Below are 23,105 nucleotides of genomic sequence, written 5' to 3' on the forward strand. Positions count from 1 at the left end.
TCAAGAGAAGGCTGGACAGCTTGCTACCAGCCCCTTGAAATGCCAGGGTAACCTGGGGGCTGATGCTTCAGATAAGCCCTTATTCCTTTGTGGGGATTTCTGCAGGACAAACGTCTTCACCAGCCTTGTGACCAGCGTTTGAGGTCAAGGATTGTGAGGGCCCCAGTGTTCAACCCCGAGCAGCTGACAGTCGCCTCTGGGCAGCCAGTTTAAGAGCTCAGCACATCCTAAGTGCAGTTTCAAGGCACTGCAGAGAAACGTTCTGGCTCAGCCGGAATAGAAAGCAATTCTTGAAAGTGCTCTTTGTTTCCCTGAAAAATCCAGGCTGGCATTCAGACTCCTGCTTGGGGTTTCAGTCAAAGACGTTGGGACCAAAGTGTCAGAATTCAGAGTGAAAGCTGGAAAGTTGGACTATTTCCTTGTGTCAGAGAAAGCACGGGGAAAGAAAAAAATACACCCTGCTTAAAAACTTCATGTACGTTTGCAAACCCACAAGTCATTAAACACAGAAAAAGCCATTAGTTCTGTAGGACCCACAAAAATGTCGTGCTCTCCCCCTGCTGACTCCGCAGTTTGCCGAAAACCTTATTCCCAGCCCAGCACTGTCGTGACTGGTAATGCTGGGGCAGAGGCCTGCTAAAAGGCAGCGGATTAAGTTATTGTTAGAAAAAAACAAAACATGTTAATTTCAGCCCCACAAAAGCCCAGTATTTGCAGAAGGAGAGAGATCAAGCCCAGCAAAGAGCCACTTTGTTTCAGTCCCCAAGGAGGCCAATTCAAACCGGAGCAAAAAGGAAAAGCTAAACTTCTAACAGCCTCTGAACAACCCCGATTTTTTAAAAACCAATTCCTGAAGCAACACCTCTATGTGTGTGTTCCTTTTTATTATTATTTTGGTTGAAACCAGAAAGCTGAGGGTCAGCAGCAAGAACCGCATCGCTGAGAAACCGTGTTTGTTTTACCCAGCCCCGGCAGGTTGGGATGTAAGGCCGGTTAAGGTTTTATAGGCTGCCTGGATTTCGCATTCTGCAGATACGGAACCTGAAGCCCACCAGAAGGCGGACTGGAAGCGGCGTTTTATGCACCAAATGAATGCTTCACTTGCTGCTGGTGGGACAAAAAGAGCCGGTGTTCCAGCACAGGGCTGGCTGTGCATTGGGCCAGCGCCTCCTCCACTGCTGCCTGCGTGCCCGTAAGCGACGCTGCTCAGAGCAGCCGACCAGAGCAGCTCCCACCTGCACTGGGCAGACTCGGGGAGGGGGGGGAGGCTGGAGGAGGTGCTGAGCAGTTTCTCAGCCAAATTAACTACGTTCCCAGGCTCTGCAGAGGGCTTAGGGGGATGTCAAGCAGCATCAGCACTGACCTGCGAACAAAGAGCATTCTTGTGGATCTTCTTGTAAATAAGAGCTGGGCAGATAAAACAGATGAGGCTTCCCATGGTAGCACCTGTCAGACCCAGGACCGTTTCCACTGGCAAAGAAGAGGAGAAGAAGTCAGCAAAGGCCTCTTCCAGGACAGCCAGAGCACAGCACGTGGCGGCTGTCTGAGCCCCCAGGCAGGCTGGGGCACGAGCCCAGCGGGCCTGGCCATCGCACCCAGAAAAGCCAATAAAAGAGACCAGAGAAAACAGCCAACCAACCAGCCCTTGCCCCCAGCTCCTCACTCACCGTTCGGGATCATGATGCCTCCCACCATGGTTCCAAACACAACAGCCAACGTCAGGGCTTTGAACCGAAGCGGGGGCATGTACCCCCCAGCAGCGAAGGTGCCGTCTTTCTGCTGGAAGAGAAGGGGTGGGAGGGGGAGAATGAGTTTAGCTCCTGCACCAGAACCCCGCAGTTCCTAAGCAATTACCCCAGCAGGTTCCAGCAGCTTTGTCACCTCCACGCTATGGTCTCCGCAGAGGTGAATGCTGGGCGGGGGGGGGGAACAACACACACAGTCAGACGTGGTTGGGCAGTTTTAATATGCAACTGCATTTGAACCTTCAAAACAAGAGTGACAGGGGGCACGGAGCCAAAGCTGCTGCTTCCATCCCGCCCCAGATGTGAACTGCACAGCTGCATCCCAGTCCCTGTGCCAGCGCTGCGGCCACCCAGCCTCTGCGAGTGGCCCCAAGGCCAAGGGCATGAGAAAGAGGTGCAGCGAGAAGGCAGGAGGGAGACGAGACACAGGGGGAAGAGCTCTGGTTTTGTGACAGCAAGGTGTCCCCTAACACCTCCAGGAGCAGGGCTATTCCCACCGTGTTACAACACATGTACCAGCTCCTCCGACTGAGAGAGGAGACCCTGGCTGGATGGCAGAGGGGATGATCAGTGCTGCTGGGGAGCTGCTGATACCGGAGGGTTTCCAGATGCCTTCCGTTTCCCATCCCATCCCCACGCTCCAAGCAGGAGGTGCAGAAAGCGGAGGACCCAGCGAACCCACATTCCCTGGAGAGCCAGCGGGTCCCTGCTCTCCCGTCCGCACAGATGGGAGAGGAGAGCAACGTGACAGGTTCAGAGCCCAAAGAGCAACGAGCAGAGCCCAAGCAAGAGCCATGGTCTTCCCAAGCGTCTCCAGTGCTCACTCTCTGCACCCACTGGCTTTCACCGACCGTCTTCCCCCATCCTCAGGCCCTCCCGATGTGAGAAAAGAGCCGGGGGCTTCTCACAGGCAAAAGTGGCAGGATTTAGAGCTATAAATTGCTCAAGTTTTATTTCCTGCCCTAAGAGGTTTCTATTTATGCAGATACACAAAGGCCTCAGAACATTCCCACAATCTCTTACTGTTATTTGCTGAATACCATCGGCATGCTTAGTGCTGTACAATACACAGAGGAGAACACGCTACTGCCACAAGGGACTTACAGTCTAAATCAGACAGACCAACTATAGTCACAACGGCCGTCTGAAGATCTGACCCTGGGAAAGGTGAACGTGTGGGAGAGGGCTCTATTCCACCCCATGCTTCTGCCCCACGCCAGCACCACACAGCCCCGGAGGCACTGGAGGAAGGGGAGGTCCGAACCCGGAGGGGAGAAGGCTGCGCAAGGGGCTACTGACAGAGGTGCAAGGACGAGAATAACAATAAAAGAGCAGAAATGAGCAGGCACAGACAGAAGCAAGAAGAAATGAGGCTGGGCTGGGCTCTGAGGCCAGGAACAGAAGCTTGAGCTAAATGCAAAGCAAGATCGAGCTGGCCAGCAAAAGGATGCCAGCTGGAGCAGCAGGAAATAAGGAGGCTCCTCTGTTTCCAAAAGCACACTTCTCCCTCTTTCTGAGGGGGGGGAACCACCGCGGCTCTGAACTGTGTAACACTTCTGCGCGAGAGCCGAAATCCCCCGGGGAGGAGCAGCCACGGGACTCGGGGCGCAGCAGAGCAATAGCAGGCTTCAGGCTCACAACCCCGGCACTTCTGCCCACGAAATTCCTCTGCAGAGCGGACAAGAACCTCAAAGTACCAGAGATTAACCATTCTGCAGAGCAGGATTTACAGACTGCCGCGGGCCTCCTGCCGCACTGTTACCACACACCAGGCACTTACGATTTCACTGTGAGTTGAGGGTTTGTCCCCCTGGATAGCGAGTACCTACCACAAGTCAGAAATATGCAGTTGTCAACGGAGTCTCACAGAACCAAGGCATGTTTGCAGCCCCGCTCGGCAGCCAGCAGCAGAAGCCAGAGAGTCACAGTAGCCCTTCAAAAAGCAAGTTTCAAAGGTGCACACCAAGGCAGCCAGCTGCTCCTTGGCCACACAAGAGGGTCTTACCTGCTGCTCAAAGAGAAGGGTGTTCAGCGCCTGTCTGCACGGGAGAATCATCATCGGAAACCCCACAGCTACTGACATCATGAATCCCACTCGGATCATCTCCGTCACAAGGTTGGAAGGGAAGTTCATTAGGACGTTCCCAGCAATGGCTTCAGTGTAACTCACGTAGCCAAAGAAGCCCACCTGTCCGGCAGGAGGGGAGGTGAGCGGGTGGGGTTTGACTCCCAAGTACATTCACATCTGCTCTTTACAAGAGGGTGGGGGTCAGCGACCTCCCATCAGTTAGGACGGGCCAGCCAAGGAGGGAGCGTGGGGCCACCTCCGTGGGCAACCTGCCAGCAGCCCCGGCTGCAGCACCCCCAGACGTTGAGGCAAACGCTTCAAGAACAGTGGGACCTTCCTAAAAGCAGAGGCAAGCTTCTCACCAAATACAGCGGGCTTTCCTGGAGGACGTTGCAGCAAGGGAACGCGGCCACTGCCAGTGACAAAGGGCAGCGGCACCCTGCACCCTCCAACGAAGGAGGGGCCGTAACGATTCCCCGCAGTGGCCTCGCTCGCAGGCTCTCCTCAGGAATTATTAACTCAGTTTTATTAACTGGTGCTTTATGAGGCATAACTTCCTTAACATCTTTCCAATTGCAACAGGCTGAAAGAAGCTCTCCTAAGCTGCGGGCAGCACCTCCGGCTGCAGGCTGGGCCCTGGAAGGCAGACAGCAGGCGGATGCGCACTGCAGAGCTGGGTCTCCTCTCCGCCTCCGCCCGAGGAAACGGGCCACGCTGAAAATTTGGACTCTCCAAATGCCTCCTGCACAGTTCAGTTCGTCACCTCCCATCTAATTTTGCTTTCAGCAAAATGATTTATCTTTCAGAATAAATACAGATAAGCAGAAACCAGCCCCAGCTGAAGATCAATCATCATCCCTGTTGCCCCTCCAGAGCGTGACTTCTGGCAAGGAAAGGGAAGGGGAAGTTTCTTACCGTAATGTAAAAGGTGGTGACCACGTTTAGGGAAGAAGCAAATATGGAGCTCATGATTTTAACAGACGGCTCATCCAAGCTATCATAGGTAGGCAAGACCTGACTGTAGAAAAGGGTAAATTATTTAAGGAAACCTTCTGCAGAGAGAGAGAAAAACCCAACTCCAGCACGTTCCCTGCCTTGGCCCAGCAGCGAAGAATCCCTGACACCTTCCCCCTATGGAGCATAAACACTCGCTGCTATTCCACAATTTATGTTGCTAATGCCAAGAGATTTCAGAACACTCATAACTTTAAGTGTTGCAGAAATATTCCTGCTCTCCCCACCCCACCACGTGGAGCTAAACGTGTGATGTAAACATTTTGGTTCAAAAGTGTTGCAAAATGAATGACCGTTTGTTCCAGTGAAACACCAGTGGCACCAGGCCAGGCAGCGCATTGCAGATTATTGTTCTTGGAGCTCTCTATGCTGATAATTAAAGCAACGCAGTGTTTACAGAGTAAAAGCAGGAAGAAGGTTAGAGCATCACACTGTCTAAAAGAAAAGTTAAACAAACAAAACTAAATGCAGCGCCTGTCATATTTCAGTGCTGCTGCTAGAGCTCAGTTCATAGAAAGCCGGGAGCGCCAATTACACGGGATTTGGGGTATTTACAGACTTGGAAGGCATGTGGAATGTACTTTTTGACATCAGGTGCATATTTTAGCAACTCATTAACCTCTTGTTACTTTAATTCAAGTGGCTGCATCCTGGCTTCATGTTACTGAAGGAACTCTCACAAGAAGGCGGGGAGTATCCAGTTAGAGGGGAAGGGGGTATCCCCAGCTCCAGCGGGCACAAAGCCATTAACAGAACGTGTGTCAAGCCGAGGCCAAGCAGAAAAATCCTTAACCCTTAATCCCTTAACGTCAAACGGTTCTGCACAAAGGAAGCTGAGCACGTCAGCTCTCAGGAAGCCGCCAGACACACGCAGGGTCTGCGAGCATAGCACCGTGATGGCCATTTACCAGCAGGGAGCAAGGAGCCCAGCTTCCCCAGGAGTCTCTCCATGTGGGATTCCTCCCTGCCCTCAAGGTAGCAACCTCCTCTAGATTAACCGGCTACGTCCTGGGCTTCAGCCCCACGCGGGGAAGGGGACAGCCAGACACCAAAGAGAAAAAAGGAGGGAAGCAGAGAAGCTCTGCAGTGCGAGGGATGGCACAGCCAGGCCAGGTCCGTGTCATAGCGCAGGAGCAACAGCAGTGACACAGGGAAGAGTGCCATGCGAAGTCCAGCTGCACCAGGCCTCCTGCAATCACCTAATGGCACTGTTTGGTCAACTTAGGTTTGGGGGACCAGCACAGTGTCCCTCAAGCCCCCACGACATGCTGCTGGGCCGTCCCGCCCATCACCACCTCCCAAGGCAGAGCAAGAGGACACGCGGCATGCAACAGGCAGCACGTCCTGACACGCTGGGGCTTTATTTTTAAGCAAAATGATTGCAGTGAAGACCAGTGAAGGATCAGGGACCCTTCCCCGTGTTATCTGTTATGCTCAAAGAAGGAGCAAGCAGATGGCTCCTCCTGAGCAGAGAGCAGGCAAGTCAGCACAGGCACTAAGAGCAGCCTTGGAGAAATCAGCCTTGTTCAGAGACGGCCAGAGCCACCTCGGAGCATCTGTTCACTGCAGGGACCACCTCGCACAGGCTCTGAGCCTGCACTAACTCGGCCTGCAGGGAACTGATGCTCACAGAGGCAATGAACACCCCCATGACTTTGATTATCCCTCTGAATTCAGCATTTTAGCATCCATCTGCACCAGAATAGCCACCCCCAGGAATGAGGGGTTTTCTCCTGGAAAGCTCAACTCACTCCTCTTTAATCAAAAGGTTCAGTGACTTGACCAAGGTCACGCAAGGAGGCGGCAGCGGAGGTAACCCTGGAGTCCTCGCACTCCCAGCTCTCAGATCAACAGCAAATTTCCACGCCACATAGCTGTAGAGGAGTGACCTACTTTGCCACTTCAGCAACAACAGGAGAGCTCTTAAAGAGCGAAGGGGATTGAACCCCCAAGTAAAGCAGGTCAAGTTTTTCAAGCTAGAATAATAGTGCATTTATTTGTCCTTACTGTATGCTGCATTTACGTGCTGAAGGAAAAGGACTTCTGCTTTACGTTAGAATTATTTTTTAAAAAGGTGATTCATTGGTTAGCAAAATTAAACCTAACTAGCTGAGAATAAAAAGCTTATAAAGATTGCCTGGGCTGGGGACAGCATATTGCCCTGATGCTTGGAAAAAATGCATAGCTTTAGGTTCAGCTTGCCACGTAAGTGCTGTAACAGAGCCCATATTTAGGTACGCGCACACTGGTCCAGACCAAATGATTTCCCTGCGTTTCCAACTCCCAGCAAAATTGTGCTGGGTACCGTGTGGCTACCATAAGAAAAAAAATAATCGGAACTTAAAAAACTCTAAAATGTTAATAAGGTAAAGCAGTAAAAGAATACAATTCCCTTTGCCGGTTGTAATGGAGACATTAAACAGCAAGACTGGAGCGTGTTCGGGTAGGAACCGAGCTGCCAAGAGAGCCGATAAGTGGAAAATGATGATTTGGATCTTGCGTGTGGGTGTAAACACAGCAGTCTGAACAAATTTTATCTGTCACATTCATTTACTGTTGGCATGCTACCCATTTGCTAGAACTACAGGGGGGAAAGCCCAACTCTGCCAGCCTTCCAAATGAGGATGGTCTTTTCCGTGTCCACATTTGGATTTACACTTCTATTTAAAGTCTGTTTCTATTCTGGCCAGGCACGTATTGCTCACTTGCCATTTTGGTGCAGAAGGTAATGCTGCTAGAAACGTGAAAATAGCCTGCTCTGCCGTCACGTCCTTCCATGTGCCAACGGAAACCCTCATTAAAAGCAGGTAACTGGAAACATGCAAACAACTCTCCAAAGTCAATGACTGCACGATCTTCTGAGTATTCTCAAAGAAATTCGGGGAAGCAGAGCGCAGCCGCGAGTGTGCGCTACCCTGCAGGGGGCCCTGCGGCCATTAGGCGACAGCCCCGCTGCCTTTCCTGGTGCTAAATCATTCCCTTCAAGAAACAGGGGAAATTCATCACTTACGCAGCTGTACCAGAAGCAACGTGCATTACGCTGAGGATCTGTTTGGCCCAAATGATCTTGTGTTGCTCAAGTACAATAACTCCCAAGTGAAATATAACTCCCTCCCCCATCTTGGTAACAAAAGGGTCACAACTGAATGAGATGCTGTACTTCAGTGGGCTGTAAAATATTTTGATTAAAATAGAATAGGAAACCAGATGGTATCTATCCCTTGCAGATCCTCGTGACCCTCTGCCCTCACAAAAACTCGTTGTGGACCACAACTGCCAGAAGTGGGAATGGCAGGTACTTACGACTGACAGGCAAAAGACATGCCAAAGATGGGGATGCAGCGAAAAATGCCCTCCCAACGAGTGTAACTAACTCGCTGCAGCCACTGCCCGCTGAAGAGGCCGTGCTTGAAGGACGACAGCACGATCTGCAGCCAAGAGAAAGAAAAAGGGTTAAGATCCAACCCAAAGCAACTTCACGGCGGCAGTAACGCCGGTGCTGGGATAAAAGGCAGCGTGTGGCAGCTCTGCGAGGAACAGCTTACGCTGCCTACCACAGCCCGATCTCTATTAGTCAAATTCCCCAGCTCCCCACCCCACCCACACACTTTATTAAAGCTCCCGGCAACCTCCAAGGGCCCCTTGCCACCAAGGATCCTGGAGTATATTTTAAAAGATCTATGGCATCCCCCCCCTTGTTTGATGCCATCAGACATCATAGCACGCACCAGGGTGGAACAATTTTCACTGACACATTTAACTGTGAGAATTATTGTTCCCAGCAATTTCTTTTGCACTCTTTTAAACACGTTTTTAAATCCAAACGGGAAGCGACATTTGCCTTGGGAGAATCCTGTTCAACAGAGAGAGACAAACGTTCCTAAAACAGGACCCCACCTGCACGCTGCTATTACTCCAGAGCCATTTAACACCACCAGTTCACTGAAGACAAGGATAAACTTCAGGAAAACAGGGGGAGCGAGGCACCCAGACGAGGCCAGGGGAGCTCTTTCGCCATTGACAGGGAAACTGGCAGGCGTTGGGTTGCACAGGAAACAGAAGGTAAATATGTCTGAATGCCTGTTTATAATATCGCCTGAATGGGGGTTTTCTAATCCCCTGAGATTATGTTTTAGTGCAGCCAACTCTCATGAAATGTTGTGGTTTTCTTAAAGGCACAGCTCCTGCAACACAGCAGTTTTATAAAACACTCATTTACAGCCTCCAGCCTCCTTACAGAGGCAAGCTCAGAAGCGTGACCCAGCACAACCTACTAAAAAAAGTTAAGTGGAAAGAATTTCCACACCTCCCTTTTCTTCCTTTTGTTTCAGCCCTTCCAGTCCTGAAATTCGGGAGAGACAGGGCTGGGGCTCCACAAGCAAACCACACGAGCATCCATGAGGTGAAACTTGAAGTCATTCAAAAGCAAGTGAAAGTCTCCACCTCTCAGTAAATGGTGCTCTGCAACGGGGCTTGGTGAAAGCAAACAGGTAACTCTCAGCTTAACCTAAATGGTCAAGCATCCACTCACTTCAGCAAAGAAAAACTTTTCTAGAAATATCTAAGAACAAGCATACGCCATGTACCAGACTTAAGACTTTACGATGCTCAAAAATAGAAGTGCTGGTGTCTAACAAATAAAACTACTTGCAGCCTGAAAGACATTAACCATCGGCTGCAAAAAAGCATGCAAAGTACATGCTGGAGTTCTTCACCAGAGCTGCCTTCCCCCTACAGATTAGAAGCATTGAGGTTTTCAAGGCAAAACACTAACGCACGATCAAAGTCCTCCTGCTTCCAGGCACTCTTCCCCACATCTTCCAGCCTTTGATTTAAAGTTCAGAGCCCTAAATTATAAGACACCAACAAGCAGAATAAACCACAACTCGATGTGTGGTTTGTTATTATTTGTGCCACCGCAGTCCCTAGCATCTGTAATAGCTTACAGACCCACTGGCCAGTTTCTACAGTTTGAACCTCCCCACCTCCACCAGCTCGAGAGCCCGGGCACCCGGATCGCTCGTTATGCCCAGCACCAGCAGTACTAATTATCAGGAAGGACATTTTAAACTTGAGGCCTGCACCTGCAGGCTGTCCCAGCGGGAACATCTGTGTTAAAACAATAGGAAAAGAGCATTCCCAGCATCAATACTCACCACGAACATGAACACGGTGTAAAAGATCAGAGCCATGGCGCTGAACGACTGTATGGAGGCCATCATGTTCCGCTGGAGGCTCAGTGGAAGTACAATGCACAGGGAGACGGCAAAGAGCAGGACTATCCGGAAACTGCCTGACACCTGGAAAAGGGACCTGCATAAAGAACTGGAGCACGGAGGATACTCAAAACATCCCACCAAATTACCAAAGTAACTCCCCGAGGCCGTTAATTTTTCCCAGAGTGAAAAACAATGCAAAGCCAGGATGGATTTCAAATGGGAAATTCTGCTTCTGTAGGTATTTAAAGATTTGCTGCTGAAAGCTTGCCGTTTCTTTGGCTAGGTCTGTGATTAGCTTATACAGTCACTGGGTGCCACTGTTGCTCTACACAGTGCGTGACAGGTCCATCCTGACGTGGAAGTATTTGGGGGCGGGGGGGGCTGTGTTTAAATGCTACTCCAGCACAAGTTATTTAAGTATTTTCATGCAATTAAATGAAAAATAAACTTACTTGGGAAACAAGAGCTTGAAGTCTGGAAAATTCTGATCCAGAAAATTAATCAAAACCTCACATTGGTATTTATTATAGCAGAACGCTCTGAAATGCTTGGAAATATTTAATACCTAATTTGGCTGCAGCCACAACGCATCTTTTTAACTTCACAGTCCCTTAATCGGAGCTTAGCAGCATCAGGCAGAGCAGATAACAGCCCCGCCAAAAATCCTTCCACGTGCCTATTTAGCTTCCCCGCGCAGTCCTCGCGCCGTCCCCAAGTGCTGCCGCTCGCACCCCGGCTCACGGCTCTCCAGGAAGAGCAGCAAGAGCCTCCTGCCCACGAGGAGCACCCCTGGCCACCACGCGTCTTGAGCCAACGCTGGGCTCATCACGCATCTCCTTCTGAATTAAAGAGCAGGCAGGCACAGAGGAAATTTGGCCACCAAAAGAGGACAAAAATCCCTCTTGAACTAGAGGGCTGCAAAGGGGTGAGAGCTCGGACAGAGGAACTGTCTGTCACTACTCGTTAGGGGCAGGAATTAAGACAGGAAGCATCATCTCCTCCAGGAATCTGCTCCAGAATTAAGAGAGGCCAAGTTGAAAAGAATTCCTTTGTTGAAGTGCCTTATTGGAGGTTTTACACATCTGATTGTTCACCATATGTCTGGGCTGCCAGGACTCCATAGAGCTAAATGCTCTGCGCGCAAGGCGTGCCATTAAAGCTCACCATGAGGTGACCCCACAACGCCTCGTGGGGCAGGACGCCTGTTGCTGCGTCTAAGGCACACACGGCTCGATGCGAGAAGAACTGGGACCGCTCTCCTCATTGTGGACACGATCCAGCGAGGATTTATTTACCTGAAATCCAAGCAGCCGGGCAAAGAAGTTGGACCCCAAATCACCAATGACAACATAGAAAGCAATGCAAGTTCCCAGCATCAGCCCGATCATGCTGCAAAAACAAGAAAATACAGACAGGTCAGGCGGCCGGAGCAGGAGCCCTGGCACAGCTCCTGCGCCGGGGCAGGTGTGTGTCGGCAGCCACATTCCCAGCGGATTTGTACTCTGCACAGCCCTCGCGAGAGGAGGCGGCCTTATTCATGCTAAGGCCACCTCAGAGACACCTGGGGACACTGCCTGGGACTGCCAGGACCCCCCACTGATAACACGAGAGGAGTGAGAACATCTCTACAGTTCATACGCTGGGAGCAAACAACATCCTACATACACTGCAGCCGCTGGGGAAGGATTAAGACAACGGCTGAGCACTGACAAGGTCTCAAGGGCTACACCCTGCACACAACCACAACAGCTGAAGATTGCTTGCGGTCCTACTGCTCCCCCCGTTTGCCAAGGAATATCCAGAAGAGTTAAACAAAAACAGCTAAAAGGGTACATTTAAACGGACTTAAAATCTTGCGCAGCCCCTGGCTCATGTTCAGAGGTGGAGCAGCCTCGGCGTGCCTTGCTTCAGCGCACACCCACCCTCTAACACAACTTTCTGGCCTTTCAAGATGGAGACGAGCCCCAGATTTTGCGGAGCCCACACTGGAAAACACGTTTGGCCACCAGTAATAAAGCAGGTTTTCTGTCCAGAGGGATACAGCAAGCTGGGAGCTCGCTCCCACTGCCGTATGAGCTGTGCATCACTACCAGTGCTAGAGGGGAGGACCACGCTTTTATCCTCCGGCTTGTGAAGGCCAGGCCACCAATTCTGCATTCAATCCCAGTAAAATAAAAACCAGAGAACCTCCATCCACCTCGCAACCACACCTGACATCTTGGCTAGAGAGGCCGTTCTGGTAACAAGCCGTGCATGGATTTAACTGCTGTTTGGAGCCACAGAAAAAAACAGACCCTGGAGGTGGCAAGAACTCCTTTATTTCTTGGAAAAAATGTTCAAAAGAATCAGCAAGAGGTTCTCTCAGCCCCACGCCCCACAGCAGAGGCCTACCATGAAAGTCTCGATACCAAATGGGCTCTCAAACTTCTTTTCGCAAAAACGGACCACACTTTAATGAAAAGATTGTCCTATGAACTGCTTCTCCTCCCATTCGCGATTGCACGGACCACTTTCCCTCCCAGGCCCAATTATATAACATCCCTGTGGCTTGCATGGACAAGTAACATCTGAGAAATACTCCGTGTATTTTTACTGTTCTGCAGCAGTTTGCAGCTGGGAAGAGGGAAGGAGCCAGCCCCGCTGACTGGCCTGGGCTCAAGCTGCCTCCACCAAAGAATCTCTGCTGGAAAAAGCCGTGCTGCAACGATGCCCCGTCGCCCACCGCCACTGCTGAATGAAACCTGCGAGGGACCTTCCCTGGGCATGGGGGTTCATCTGAGGAACAGGGGGCTGTCTTGAAACGGAGACATCTTCTAACACCCAGCAGAGGAAAGCAGCGCCCGCTGCGAGGAGCGGGCAGGACCAGAGCAGCTAAAGGGTGGATCCGAGGTACTGAAGGCTCTCCCTCCCTCTAACTCACGGCAATCTTGGCAGGGATTTCACCCCTGGAAAAGGGCCACAAGCGACATGCCCGTGATTTCATAGCACAGGCAAGCAGAGCGGGAGATGAGTTCATTCCCCGACTTCTGTGCTCCCGCTGCCTGGAAAGCGTTCCTGTCTGCACTCAGGAACGGGAGGGACACGCTGAAGGCGACACCTGCGAGCTGTGCTTAGGGCATCTCACTTAGGCTCTTCTTCAAATTCTAGGTGGCAAGGAAGACTTCTGGGACCAGAAAAGGCAGGAGGGTAAGAACAAGAGTGCAGCAAGGCCACAAGAAGCTACAGAGCAGTATTTTTCATTAAAGAAAACCAAACTAGTCAAGATTTAAATAAGCAGCAGATTACCTTGTTTCCACCAACATTTTTCCTGCTTTTCCATAGGCGTGAAATGCTGGCGTAAGAGGAAAAAAAAAAAAAAAGCTGGAGTTAGTCAAAGAAAGGTCCAGAACGTGGCAGACGCATCAGGTCGAAATTAAACAATAAGAGTGACAAAGGGCAATGCAGCAGGAACCCACCACTGTTGTGTTTTGGGGCTGTTTCCCTTGCTCACCCTCCCACTTTCTTTTTCAGACATGTCCTCTGCAAACTGAAAACCACATAAGACGCGAACAAAGATGAGGGAAAGATAGAAAGCAGGTTCTTTTTTTTTTTCCCCCCCCTATTTAGAAAAAAAAGTAGCATGAAGTAGCAGTCACACATGGCAACCATTAAAAGAAAGTCAGCGCGGAAGAGAAAATATGCATGTATAAGATGCTGTGTGGCAAAGTCACTGCAGTGCAAAATTTCAGTCAAACTCTCATTTTTATTTTTATCTTCCCACTATAACTGAACGTTGCTGGATGGGAGATCTGAGATGGTGCCCAGAACGTTCAATCCCATACCCAGAATACCCAGAACTCACAACCCACACCAAAGGGCTGCTGCCAAGAGACTTTTTTTTTCCCCTCCCATGCTTGGGTTGTAGCTTGTAGCAGAAAATGATCAGTAGTCTTTAAATCATTGTGTGTTTTCTTAAACAGAAAACGCCAAGAAAACTCCGCTTGTATTTTTAGATCTTACTGGGTAGAATGGGAATTGAGACCTCCAGTTCCAAACACAGACCACATTGCCCAATTCTGCCAGTCTTTAACTGTCAGTCCAACATGAAAACCACCACCCTGGACTCCCCTTTGTCTTCTCTCAAGGTACAGCACACATTCCTGGAGACCGCCAGAAAACAAACTTTATTCGCTTCTGGAAGCATCTTCTGCTATGTTAAATATTAACTTACAAACTCTGATTTCTTTGGACTCTGCTTGAGCTCAAAATTAAGGAAACAAGATGTTCTCCCGCAGAATGAGAAAAAAAGCATGGCAGGAGACCCACAGCAGAAAAATAAACCGGAGCTGTTCTGTGGGGTCGCACCGAAAATAGCCGATGGCTCGGTGACAGATGGGGTGGGACAGCCGCCACCAGGCGCGCTGCCCGAGCGCGAACAGCCACCGCACCGCCTTGGTCTCCAGCTCGCACTCATTTGGGAGCTGCGACAGTAAGGGGGAAAGGCAACAGCCCTTGGGGGTTTCAGTCACACAGACCAAGGGCCAGGAGAGGGGAACGTCCCTCCTGGAGAGCGGGTCATTAAGGAGCCAGCCTCTGGGAGAACTGCTGCTGCCCTGCTCCCGAGAGCTCCTATTTCGCGTCCCACGGAAAGGTAGGTGCCTCCCGATAACAGCTACAGGCGAGAGCCCAGGCCGGAGATGCTGAGAAACAATCAGTCTCCTTGGCTGTTCTGATGTGATGGTCTAATGAGAACAAGCCTTCAAACGTTATGCCAGATGTCCCCATCTGGGGACACTGGGAAAATTGGATCCTTTATCTTCTCAAGGAAGAAGGAGACGATGACTGTAAAATAAATTGTACAGTCAAGCACCTTCGGAATGGGATCTCTAGATGCCTAACAAGCTGGGCAGAGCTGAGTCCGCTCAGTAATTAGAGAAACCCTTTTAAACCAAGTGTGGTTACTAGAAGGGGCAACCGGTGTTTCAGCACTGTCCTCTGCAGGGAGCGGAGCCGAGCTGCCGGCCGGGAGTGCGGCGAGCTGCTGACAGGGTTGGTACCCAGCACAGGTAGCCTGCAAAGACCCAGGCCACTTTCAGCTGCTGTAAGGAGAGGCATTAACTCATCTCCTGGTTAAATCTTATCTGGGAACCGCATCCCACTTCCCTTCTTGTCCACACATCTGCCTAAGGCTCTTCCCTTCCACACAGTGCAGGAGAACAGCTGTGAAGAGCAAAATATTTTTAATACCCAACCCCTTCAGGCGTAGAGCGCTGCCAAGCGAAGACGTCTGGGCTAGATATCAGCCCGTTACAACCCTGGCTCTTTTGCAGCTGTAACGATTGCTCCCAGTGTTCCTCCGGAAGGGACTGGCTGACTGAAGTTAATTTGCAAAACTTTCTTACATCTTTCAGCACTGCCAAAGCCTCCCACGGAATCAGCTGCAAGGGCTGCCAGGAGCTCTCGCAGATGTACCAGGGCACAAGCCCACGGTGACAAAGGCTGTCTGTGTGGAGCTGCTCAACCTTGATGCATTAGGATGCATTATAGGAGCGCTGCCTTTCCTCTCAGGGCTGTCCCTCCCGGTGGCACCTCTCCCAGGGCAGAGGCATTTCTTTCAGCGCCAGCATTTGCGTGCCAGGAAGTTTAGAAGCATTACTGGCCCTCTCTGTATTCAAGCCCCTTGGCTTCAGAGTGTGGAGGATCCCTTCTTCCCGGGAGACGCTCCAAGGTGGAGGGGACTCTCTGTACTTGGGGGAAGCAGCACACAAAGACGTGTTGTGTGGGGGCAGGGAGACACAGCCCAGGCAGCTGGGCTGGGGGCGGCGGGGACAACTCGGATGCTACCTGGGGGCTCCCCCTTCCCTCCAGCATCACAGGCACAACCTCCGAGACCACGGAACTTCTTGATCTTTTCCATTTCTAGCAGATATAACTCGGCAAAAGCCAAGACGTGCAACCCGGTAGCAGCACCTTGGGCACTCTGAGGGTGGAGGAAACTCATCTTATCAACAACACGGTCAACGAGCGAGCCGTGCGTTTCTTTAGCTCTTTTACCAAGGGCAACGCCAGCCAACTCTCTCCTGCCCCACAGAAATAAGGCAAATGGCATAAAAGAAGACTTTTCCTGTCATTTCACATGCCAACAGAGAGGACTGGAACCCAACCACCTCCTCCTGCCCCCCAAGTCAGTCAGAATCAGCAGAGAGGTCACAAGCAGAGGCCAACCCTGGCGCCAGCGCAGAGGCAATGAGCTCCGAGGAAGAAGGTTGGCAGGCTCTGCCAAAAACCCACACATGAATCTTGCAGATGTTTTTATTTTCTTGGCCGCTTGGAACCTTGCGCGCTGTTTCCTCTCTGCTCTGCCATAAACGCGCACACAGCTCAGATCCCGGCAGCCCGAGCTCCATGCCAGGCTCTCCGCTGGCAGAACCCGATGTCCTCGGCAGCACACTGGGTGGGGAAGCTCGCGGCTTTCATGCCGAGACCAATAATTTACACCAGACACCCGCTACGCCAGCTCCCGAAAACTTGGGTTTTGATCAGTCAGCGCTGTGTCTCCTCCCCTGCCCTGCAGAGTCAAAACAATTCTGCGCCTATTAACTTCACTGAGCAGAATTAAACCCTCGCGTTCCCCTGGGGACGTGGGGCAGGGGGGAGAGACTGACAAAGGAAAACAACACCAATTGAAAACTACATCAAGAAACCATTTGCTATTCCAACAATATCAGTATGAAGGTTGTAAATTAAGAGGTCAAAGTAAAACCGCAGTTAAAAAAAAAAGCCAACTAAGCCCTTGAGCTGAAAATTCTCACCGAGGCCAGGGTAGGTCCTGCGCTTGCTGAGATTGGCTGATTTCACCAGGAACATGCAGGATTGATGAGTCATCCAAGAACAGAAAATCAGCAGCAGAGCTCCCAAGACAATGCCGCACTGAAAGGGGAGAAAAGGAGGGCAGAGACAAGCACAAGGTGGAAAGTCAGTCATTCGGCAGAGTCTTACTGCCGACCCTTATCACCTGCAGGCTCCCTCGCATATTCCCAGCCACATTTTGCCTGTTAAGGGAGCTCCCTCAACTTCAGAGCAGCTGGGAGAAACATGATGCATGAGCTCAATTTTACTCCCTCCACAGCCCAAGGACAACGTGGCGCAGCCACCTGTTTCCCACAGCTTCCAGTTGCACCAATTTAAGTGCCAAAGAGTGAACTGGGAGCCGTTTCTGGAGCAGAAATTCCACAGCTCCCCTTGTTCATCCCCAATGCTCCCCGCAGCTCTCAGCATGTTCACACAGAGCAAAGGAGACTGCTCCAAACCCTGAGGTGCAAACTCTGTTGTAAATTTATTTAATAAGAACTATCTGACAGGGCAAACTAATTACAAGCTCACTACCAGCGCTGTCCTGCCTTGCTGGTTCGTGCATTTGCAGTGTTTAAACACTGGATGCTTTTTAAGCAGGTGACTTTAAATAGGCACAACTGGTAGAATCACAGAATGGTTTGGGTTGGAAGGGACCTTAAAGATCATCTAGTTCCAACCGCCCTGCCCTGGGCAGGGACACCTCCCACCGGACCAGGTTGCTCCGAGCCCCATCCAACCTGGCCTTGAACACCTCCAGGGATGGGGAATACACAGCTTCTCTGGGCAACCTGGGCCAGAGGCTCAGCACCACCATAGTGAAAATTTTTTTCCTGAGATCTCATCTAAATCTACCCTCCTCTAGTTTGAAGCCATTACCCCTTGTCCTGTCACTCCCCTCCCTGCTCCAGAGTCCCTCCCCAGCTTTCCTGGAGCCCCTTTCAGGACTGGAAAGGGCTGGAAGGTCTCCCCGGAGCCTTCTCTTCTCCAGGCTGAACCCTCCCAGCTCTCTCAGCCTGTCCTCACAGCAGAGGGGCTCCAGCCCTCCCAGCATCTCTGGGGCCTCCTCTGGCCCCACTCCAACAGCTCCGTGTCCTTCTGCTGTTGGTGCCCCAGAGCTGGAGGCAGCACTGCAGGGGGGTCTCCCCAGAACGGAGCAGAGGGGCAGAATCCCCCCCTCGCCCTGCTGCCCACGCTGCTGGGGATGCAGCCCAGGGGGCGGGGGGGACGGAGCAAGCCACCGGGCCCGCCGTCCCGGGACCCCCTCCCGCCGCCGGACCCCCCACCGGTACCGGAGGCGGCGAAGCGCTCACCTGTCTGAAGCAGAAGGGGACGGTGAGCACGCTCACCCCCACGATACTGTTCACCACGTTCATGATCAGGCCCCAGTTAGAGCCCGCCGCTGCCGCCGCCGCCATGGCCCGCAGCGGGGTTGTCCCCGCCGTGCGGGGTCCTGCTCGCCGCCTCCCGTGCCCCCCTTTCCCGGTGGATTCCTCAGCCGCCCGTAGCCGCCATGGCTGGACCGGCCCCGACGCGCCGCCGGCACCGGCCACAGCGGCACTTCCGGGTTCCGCTGCTCCGCTGGCGCTTCCGGGAAGTCAGGGGGTGGAGCAGTGAGAGGCGCGGGGCAGAGCGGCGCCGAGCGGGCGCTGCTCCTGCCGCCTTGGAGGACCGTGCCCGCTGCTCCTGGGAGGGAGAGGAACAGGGGTGTCACCCAGACTGGGGACAACCCCGAGAGGCGGGGACACACAGGCGTGCACACACGTGCAGAAATGCACACGGGCATGCACAATGCCCATGCATGCAGGTGCATGCTCGGGTGTGCATGTAAAGGCATGCACCTGCATGCAGACACGCGCACACGTGCAAGACGTGCACGTACATGCACATGTATGCACCTACACACATGCGCATACATGCAGCCATGCACATGAATACATGCACACGAATGCATGGCACCCAGGTGGGGGCACCCTGGGCGATGAGATGCCCTCGGGGGGCCAAATGGCCCCCCGAGGGCATCTCATCGCCCAGGGTGCCCCCACCGGGTGCGCATCTGGGGGTGCATCCAGCTGTGCACATGCAACACATGCAGCAGGTCTGATCCCCACCCTGGCCGGCGTGGTCCCTGCAGTGCCCTGCTTTTGGGGCGGGGGGGGGTGTGTGTGTGTGTCTGGGCACCCCGAGGTTCCTCTCCCGGGGGTCTCACCGTGTGCCGATACCCAACGGTGGGTGCTGCCCCCGTCGCGGCTATGTGCCACGGAGGCCAATCTCCATCGGGCCATGGTGGCCACTCACCCGGCACCCAGGGGTCCCTGCCCACCTACTGCAGGCATCTCCCCCCCAGCCCTGCCCACCCCCTCGCTCTCCATCCCCTGGGCAGGAGAAGGCCAACAAAAAAAAAGGAAAGAAAATAAAAGGGAGGCCGCGGGGGGGCTGTGGACGGCGGCAGGTCGGGGCGGCACACGCTGCCGCGGGAATGAACGGCGCGGCGCTCGTATAATTTGCAGGGATCGCGCCGGCAAACCGCAGGAATCCGCTGCACAAAGGTTTGCAGGAAGGTGAACGCGCCTGGCTAATTGCCTCCAGGTGCCGCGGCTGCAGTACCGCCTGCCTTTCTTTGCCTCCTGCATGTCCCCAGGGGGGGACAGGGGGTCCCCGTGGGGCTGTCACCTCCTTGGTCTGGGGGAGCCCCTGTTGTGGCCAACAGCACCTGGGGATGGGACGTGGTACCAGGGGATGGGATCACAGAATCATGGAATGGTTTGGGTTGGAAGGGACCTTGAAGATCATCCAGTGCCCTGGGCAGGGACACCTCCCACCAGCCCAGGTCGCTCCAAGCCCCGTCCAACCTGGCCTTGAACCCCTCCAGGGATGGGGCAGCCACAGCTTCTCTGGGCAACCTGGGCCAGGGGCTCACCCCCCTCACAGCAAAGAATTTCTTCCTGAGATCTCATCTAAATCTTTCCTCTTTCAGCTTGAAACCGTTCCCCCTCATCCTATGGCTCCCCTCCCTGATCCAGAGTCCCTGCTCTGGAACCCGCCTGTTGCCATGGGCTGGGGGTGCTGGTGTGGGGCTGGGACTGAGCATCTCCCACCCACGGGTGCCCGAGCACCCACCTGGGAGGGCACAGCTGCCACCGGTCCCAGGGAAAGGAAAAGGGAAGGGAAAAGGGAAGGGAAAGCACCTTGCTCCTGCGCCGAGGAGACATCTGCAGCCAGTTAGCGGGGAAATCATGTTTATCCAATTAGCGCTACACGGCCCCTAACTCAGCACTGCCAGAAAAACGGGCTCAGGTGGTCCCGTGTGCCAAGTGGCCGCCGTCAGCCAGGAGCCCGGCAAGTGCCGAGAGCTGGCCGGCTGCGAGCCCCCACGCCGTGGGACAGGGATGCTGGGGGAGCAGCCCCCAACTCTGCCACCGCTGCAGCCCCCCACCCTGTCACCAGCACGGGTGAGTGAGCACTGTCTTGGGGTCACGGTGTGGTTGTGGCACCCACATGGGGTCACCGGCACGAGTGGAGTACGTGGCATGTGTCACCGGGACAGGCTGGGGACAGCTCGGGCACTGCCCGGCTCCCCGCCAAGTGCCGGCCGGTGCTGCTGGGACAATGTGTTTCCGATCGCCGTGTCCCCAGCCCCACTGCGATCTAAACCACCTGTGTCCGCTCACTCGCCTGCAACCCATCAGCTCCTGCTACCGAACACACGCGGCGCACGCGGCCCCACGCTGTGCCATGGCCACCGCTCACCACGGCACCGCGGGCAGGGATGGGCAGCTGCCCCTTCCCGGGACAAACCCTGCCCGGCAGCCCCTGCCCCTGCCGGGTGGTCTCCATCCTGTCCCCACCCTGGGAACACCGTTGGCACATGCATCTCCCCCAAAAATAGCCCATCCCACTGGTGGGTGCCTGTAGTGGCCCAGTGCCTGGCTACCAGCGTCCCCTTGCAGATCCATGGGACAGCCGCGCTCTCCAGACCGGTGCCATCTGCACCGTGCATGGCACTGGGGGGACATGAATGGGACACCCAGGCTGGCACTGGGGCTGCACCCCAAGCTGGATGCTGGGGAGCCCTGATCCCCCACCACGGTGCCAGGCTCAGCCCCCATCGCTCCCTCATGCACCTTGTCAGGGCGGGGGGGGACAAGGGCACCCCCAAAATCCACAGGGGCTCAACGCGCCGCTGTTCAGGAAACGGGAAAGGGGACAGGCTGTGAAAAGGATGAACTAATTAGACAAATAAGGACCAAAATGAAGGAAGGCAGAGCCGTCCGTAGCATGGGGAGAGGGGAGCCCCGCAGCCACCGGTGGGAGCTGCTGCGAAGGGCAATTACTGCCCGCCCAAAGGGCTCCCCGCGAGCCAGCAAATATATTTATTGCTCACAATAACCACCTGATATTGCAGCAGCGGCCACGTGCTTGCTGCTGCCTCCTCCTGGGGGTTATTTTATTCATTTATCCCCCCCAGCAGCCCCCGGAGCAGCAGCTCCTGCCCAGCACCATCCCCTTCTCCTGCTCCAGGGTTTTCAGGGCTTGTCCGTGCCCATCCCCGGGGACCACGGTTCTCCCCAGCTCCTCGGGTGCCTTCAGCTGCTTGGCCGTTACCGACAGCCCAGGGCCAGATCCTGCCTCCAGTATGACCCGGGGCCTCTGCCCAGCCCTCTGTCCACGTCCTGGCCACAGCCGGACCCTCCCCAGCAACACTGGGGTCGTTTCCCCACCGCAAACCTGCTGAGAGCAAGTGCAAAACTCCCTGGAAAGCACCAAACCCCCCCTGCACCCCTGGAGAGCACGGCCAGCCACTGGCACCAGGCGATGCCAACCACGATGGGGACAGCGGGACTGCATGGGGGAGGCCCCAGCCCCACGGCGTGGGGCATTGCAGCTCCGCTGGCTCCTGGGGACCGGCAAAGGGCAAAGCAAGGCTCCCATGGTCCCGTTGGCACGAGAAGGAACGGAGACAGCAGCAGCGTCCCCACCGCAGGAGCTGCCAGGAAGCCCCAGGGCTCAGAGCTTTTCCCGGTCCTGCCCAATGGCCCAGATTCCTCGCGCCTGGATTGGGAGCCCTGGAGAATAAAAAGCCCCAGAGGGCTGCCGGAGCCACAATTACTGTAATTAGAAAAGGTGGCTTAGGGCTGGCTGGGGATCCCGTGCTGGTTTATGAAAATTCAAAGTCCCCCCCCAAGGGAGGTCAGGCCTGGCAGCAGCCGGGGGCCGTGGCTTTGTCTGACGCTGCTCCACGGGGATGCACACACTGCCATGTGTGTGCACATGTATGTCTATACAGACGTACCACGCTGAGCCACGCAGAGGCAGATTTGCACTTCGGGTGGGTGATGGCCCAGGAAAAGAGCTGGGTTCATCTCTGACGGGTGGGATGCGGGCACGGCAGCTCCCACCCCCGCCCCACCATCCCTTCCTTCCTCATGGATGTTTTTCTGCAAGAACTCACTTCCGTGGCAGCCCCAGGTCGGGGGGAGGTCTGTGCCACAGTGTGCCATGGGACTCACATGAACCCCCCCATGAGTCCCCCCCCCGGGGGCAGCCCTGCCAGGCAGCTTCCCTGGGGCAAGGGGGGTACAGCAAGGGGACGTGGCAGGGTGGGGGGCCCCAGCACAGGTTCCTGGGGACTGGAAGAACTGAAACCCCCCTTTCCCAGGCTGCTGGGGCAGAGCCCAACCACGCCACAGCCCAGAGGTGGGTGAACCTGAGGGTCTGCACCCACAAACCACCCAGAGCACCCGGTGTCCCCCCTCCCTGGGGGGCCAGCACCCACCATGGAGAAGCCCAGGGCTGCTCCCTCCCAGCCGGCCCCGATGACAGATGCCTGGCAGAGCCCAGGAACAACCCGGCAAGTATTTAAAAACATAAATTAAAACAAATTGCGTTTTTATATTGCAAATAAGGGCAGTTTTATCGGTTTTATTGCATAACAACCATTAATGAAGTGCAGTTTCAGGCACCTTAATTGCTCGGAGACTAAAGTTCAATCCATATCAGCGGCGCAGGCTGGAAGCCGCCGTGTGTCATGCGAGTACCTGGCAGATTGGAAATGTAAATAAATTTATGGTCACTATTAGGAGAATGGAGGAGAGGGACCCAATTTACCCGGGCGATTTATCTGGGAGGGAAGCGGCGGGGGTGACACAGCACAAACCGTCCTGGGGGGAGGCGAGAGGCCGCGCTGGCCTCCCCGCGGTGTCACTGCAATGTCACAGCCGTGGGGTG

General features: G+C 54.0%; 1 protein-coding gene across 2 annotated transcripts in view; it reads right to left on the reverse strand.

Annotated features, from left to right (window-relative positions):
• SLC38A10 (solute carrier family 38 member 10) overlaps positions 1–18,439 on the reverse strand; it is a 38,068-nt gene extending 19,629 nt beyond the window's left edge. The window contains exons 1-10 of one of the 2 annotated variants that reach the window (XM_054221297.1): positions 18,191–18,439; positions 16,838–16,955; positions 13,332–13,377; positions 11,342–11,435; positions 9,984–10,127; positions 8,131–8,255; positions 4,729–4,831; positions 3,751–3,933; positions 1,668–1,776; positions 1,364–1,470 (exon numbers count right to left, since the gene is read on the reverse strand). In XM_054221297.1, coding sequence (XP_054077272.1) covers positions 1,364–1,470; positions 1,668–1,776; positions 3,751–3,933; positions 4,729–4,831; positions 8,131–8,255; positions 9,984–10,127; positions 11,342–11,435; positions 13,332–13,377; positions 16,838–16,955; positions 18,191–18,295 — 1,134 coding nt within the window. In that variant the 5' untranslated portion in view covers positions 18,296–18,439. Of the gene's footprint in view, positions 1–1,363; positions 1,471–1,667; positions 1,780–3,750; positions 3,934–4,728; positions 4,832–8,130; positions 8,256–9,983; positions 10,128–11,341; positions 11,436–13,331; positions 13,378–16,837; positions 16,956–18,190 lie in introns of both variants that reach the window. The other variant, XM_054221296.1, reaches the window with a different exon arrangement.
• Positions 18,440–23,105: the final 4,666 nt, after the last annotated feature.

The sequence above is a fragment of the Rissa tridactyla genome, chromosome 15 (assembly GCF_028500815.1).
Source record: "Rissa tridactyla isolate bRisTri1 chromosome 15, bRisTri1.patW.cur.20221130, whole genome shotgun sequence".
Classification (NCBI taxonomy): domain Eukaryota; kingdom Metazoa; phylum Chordata; class Aves; order Charadriiformes; family Laridae; genus Rissa; species Rissa tridactyla.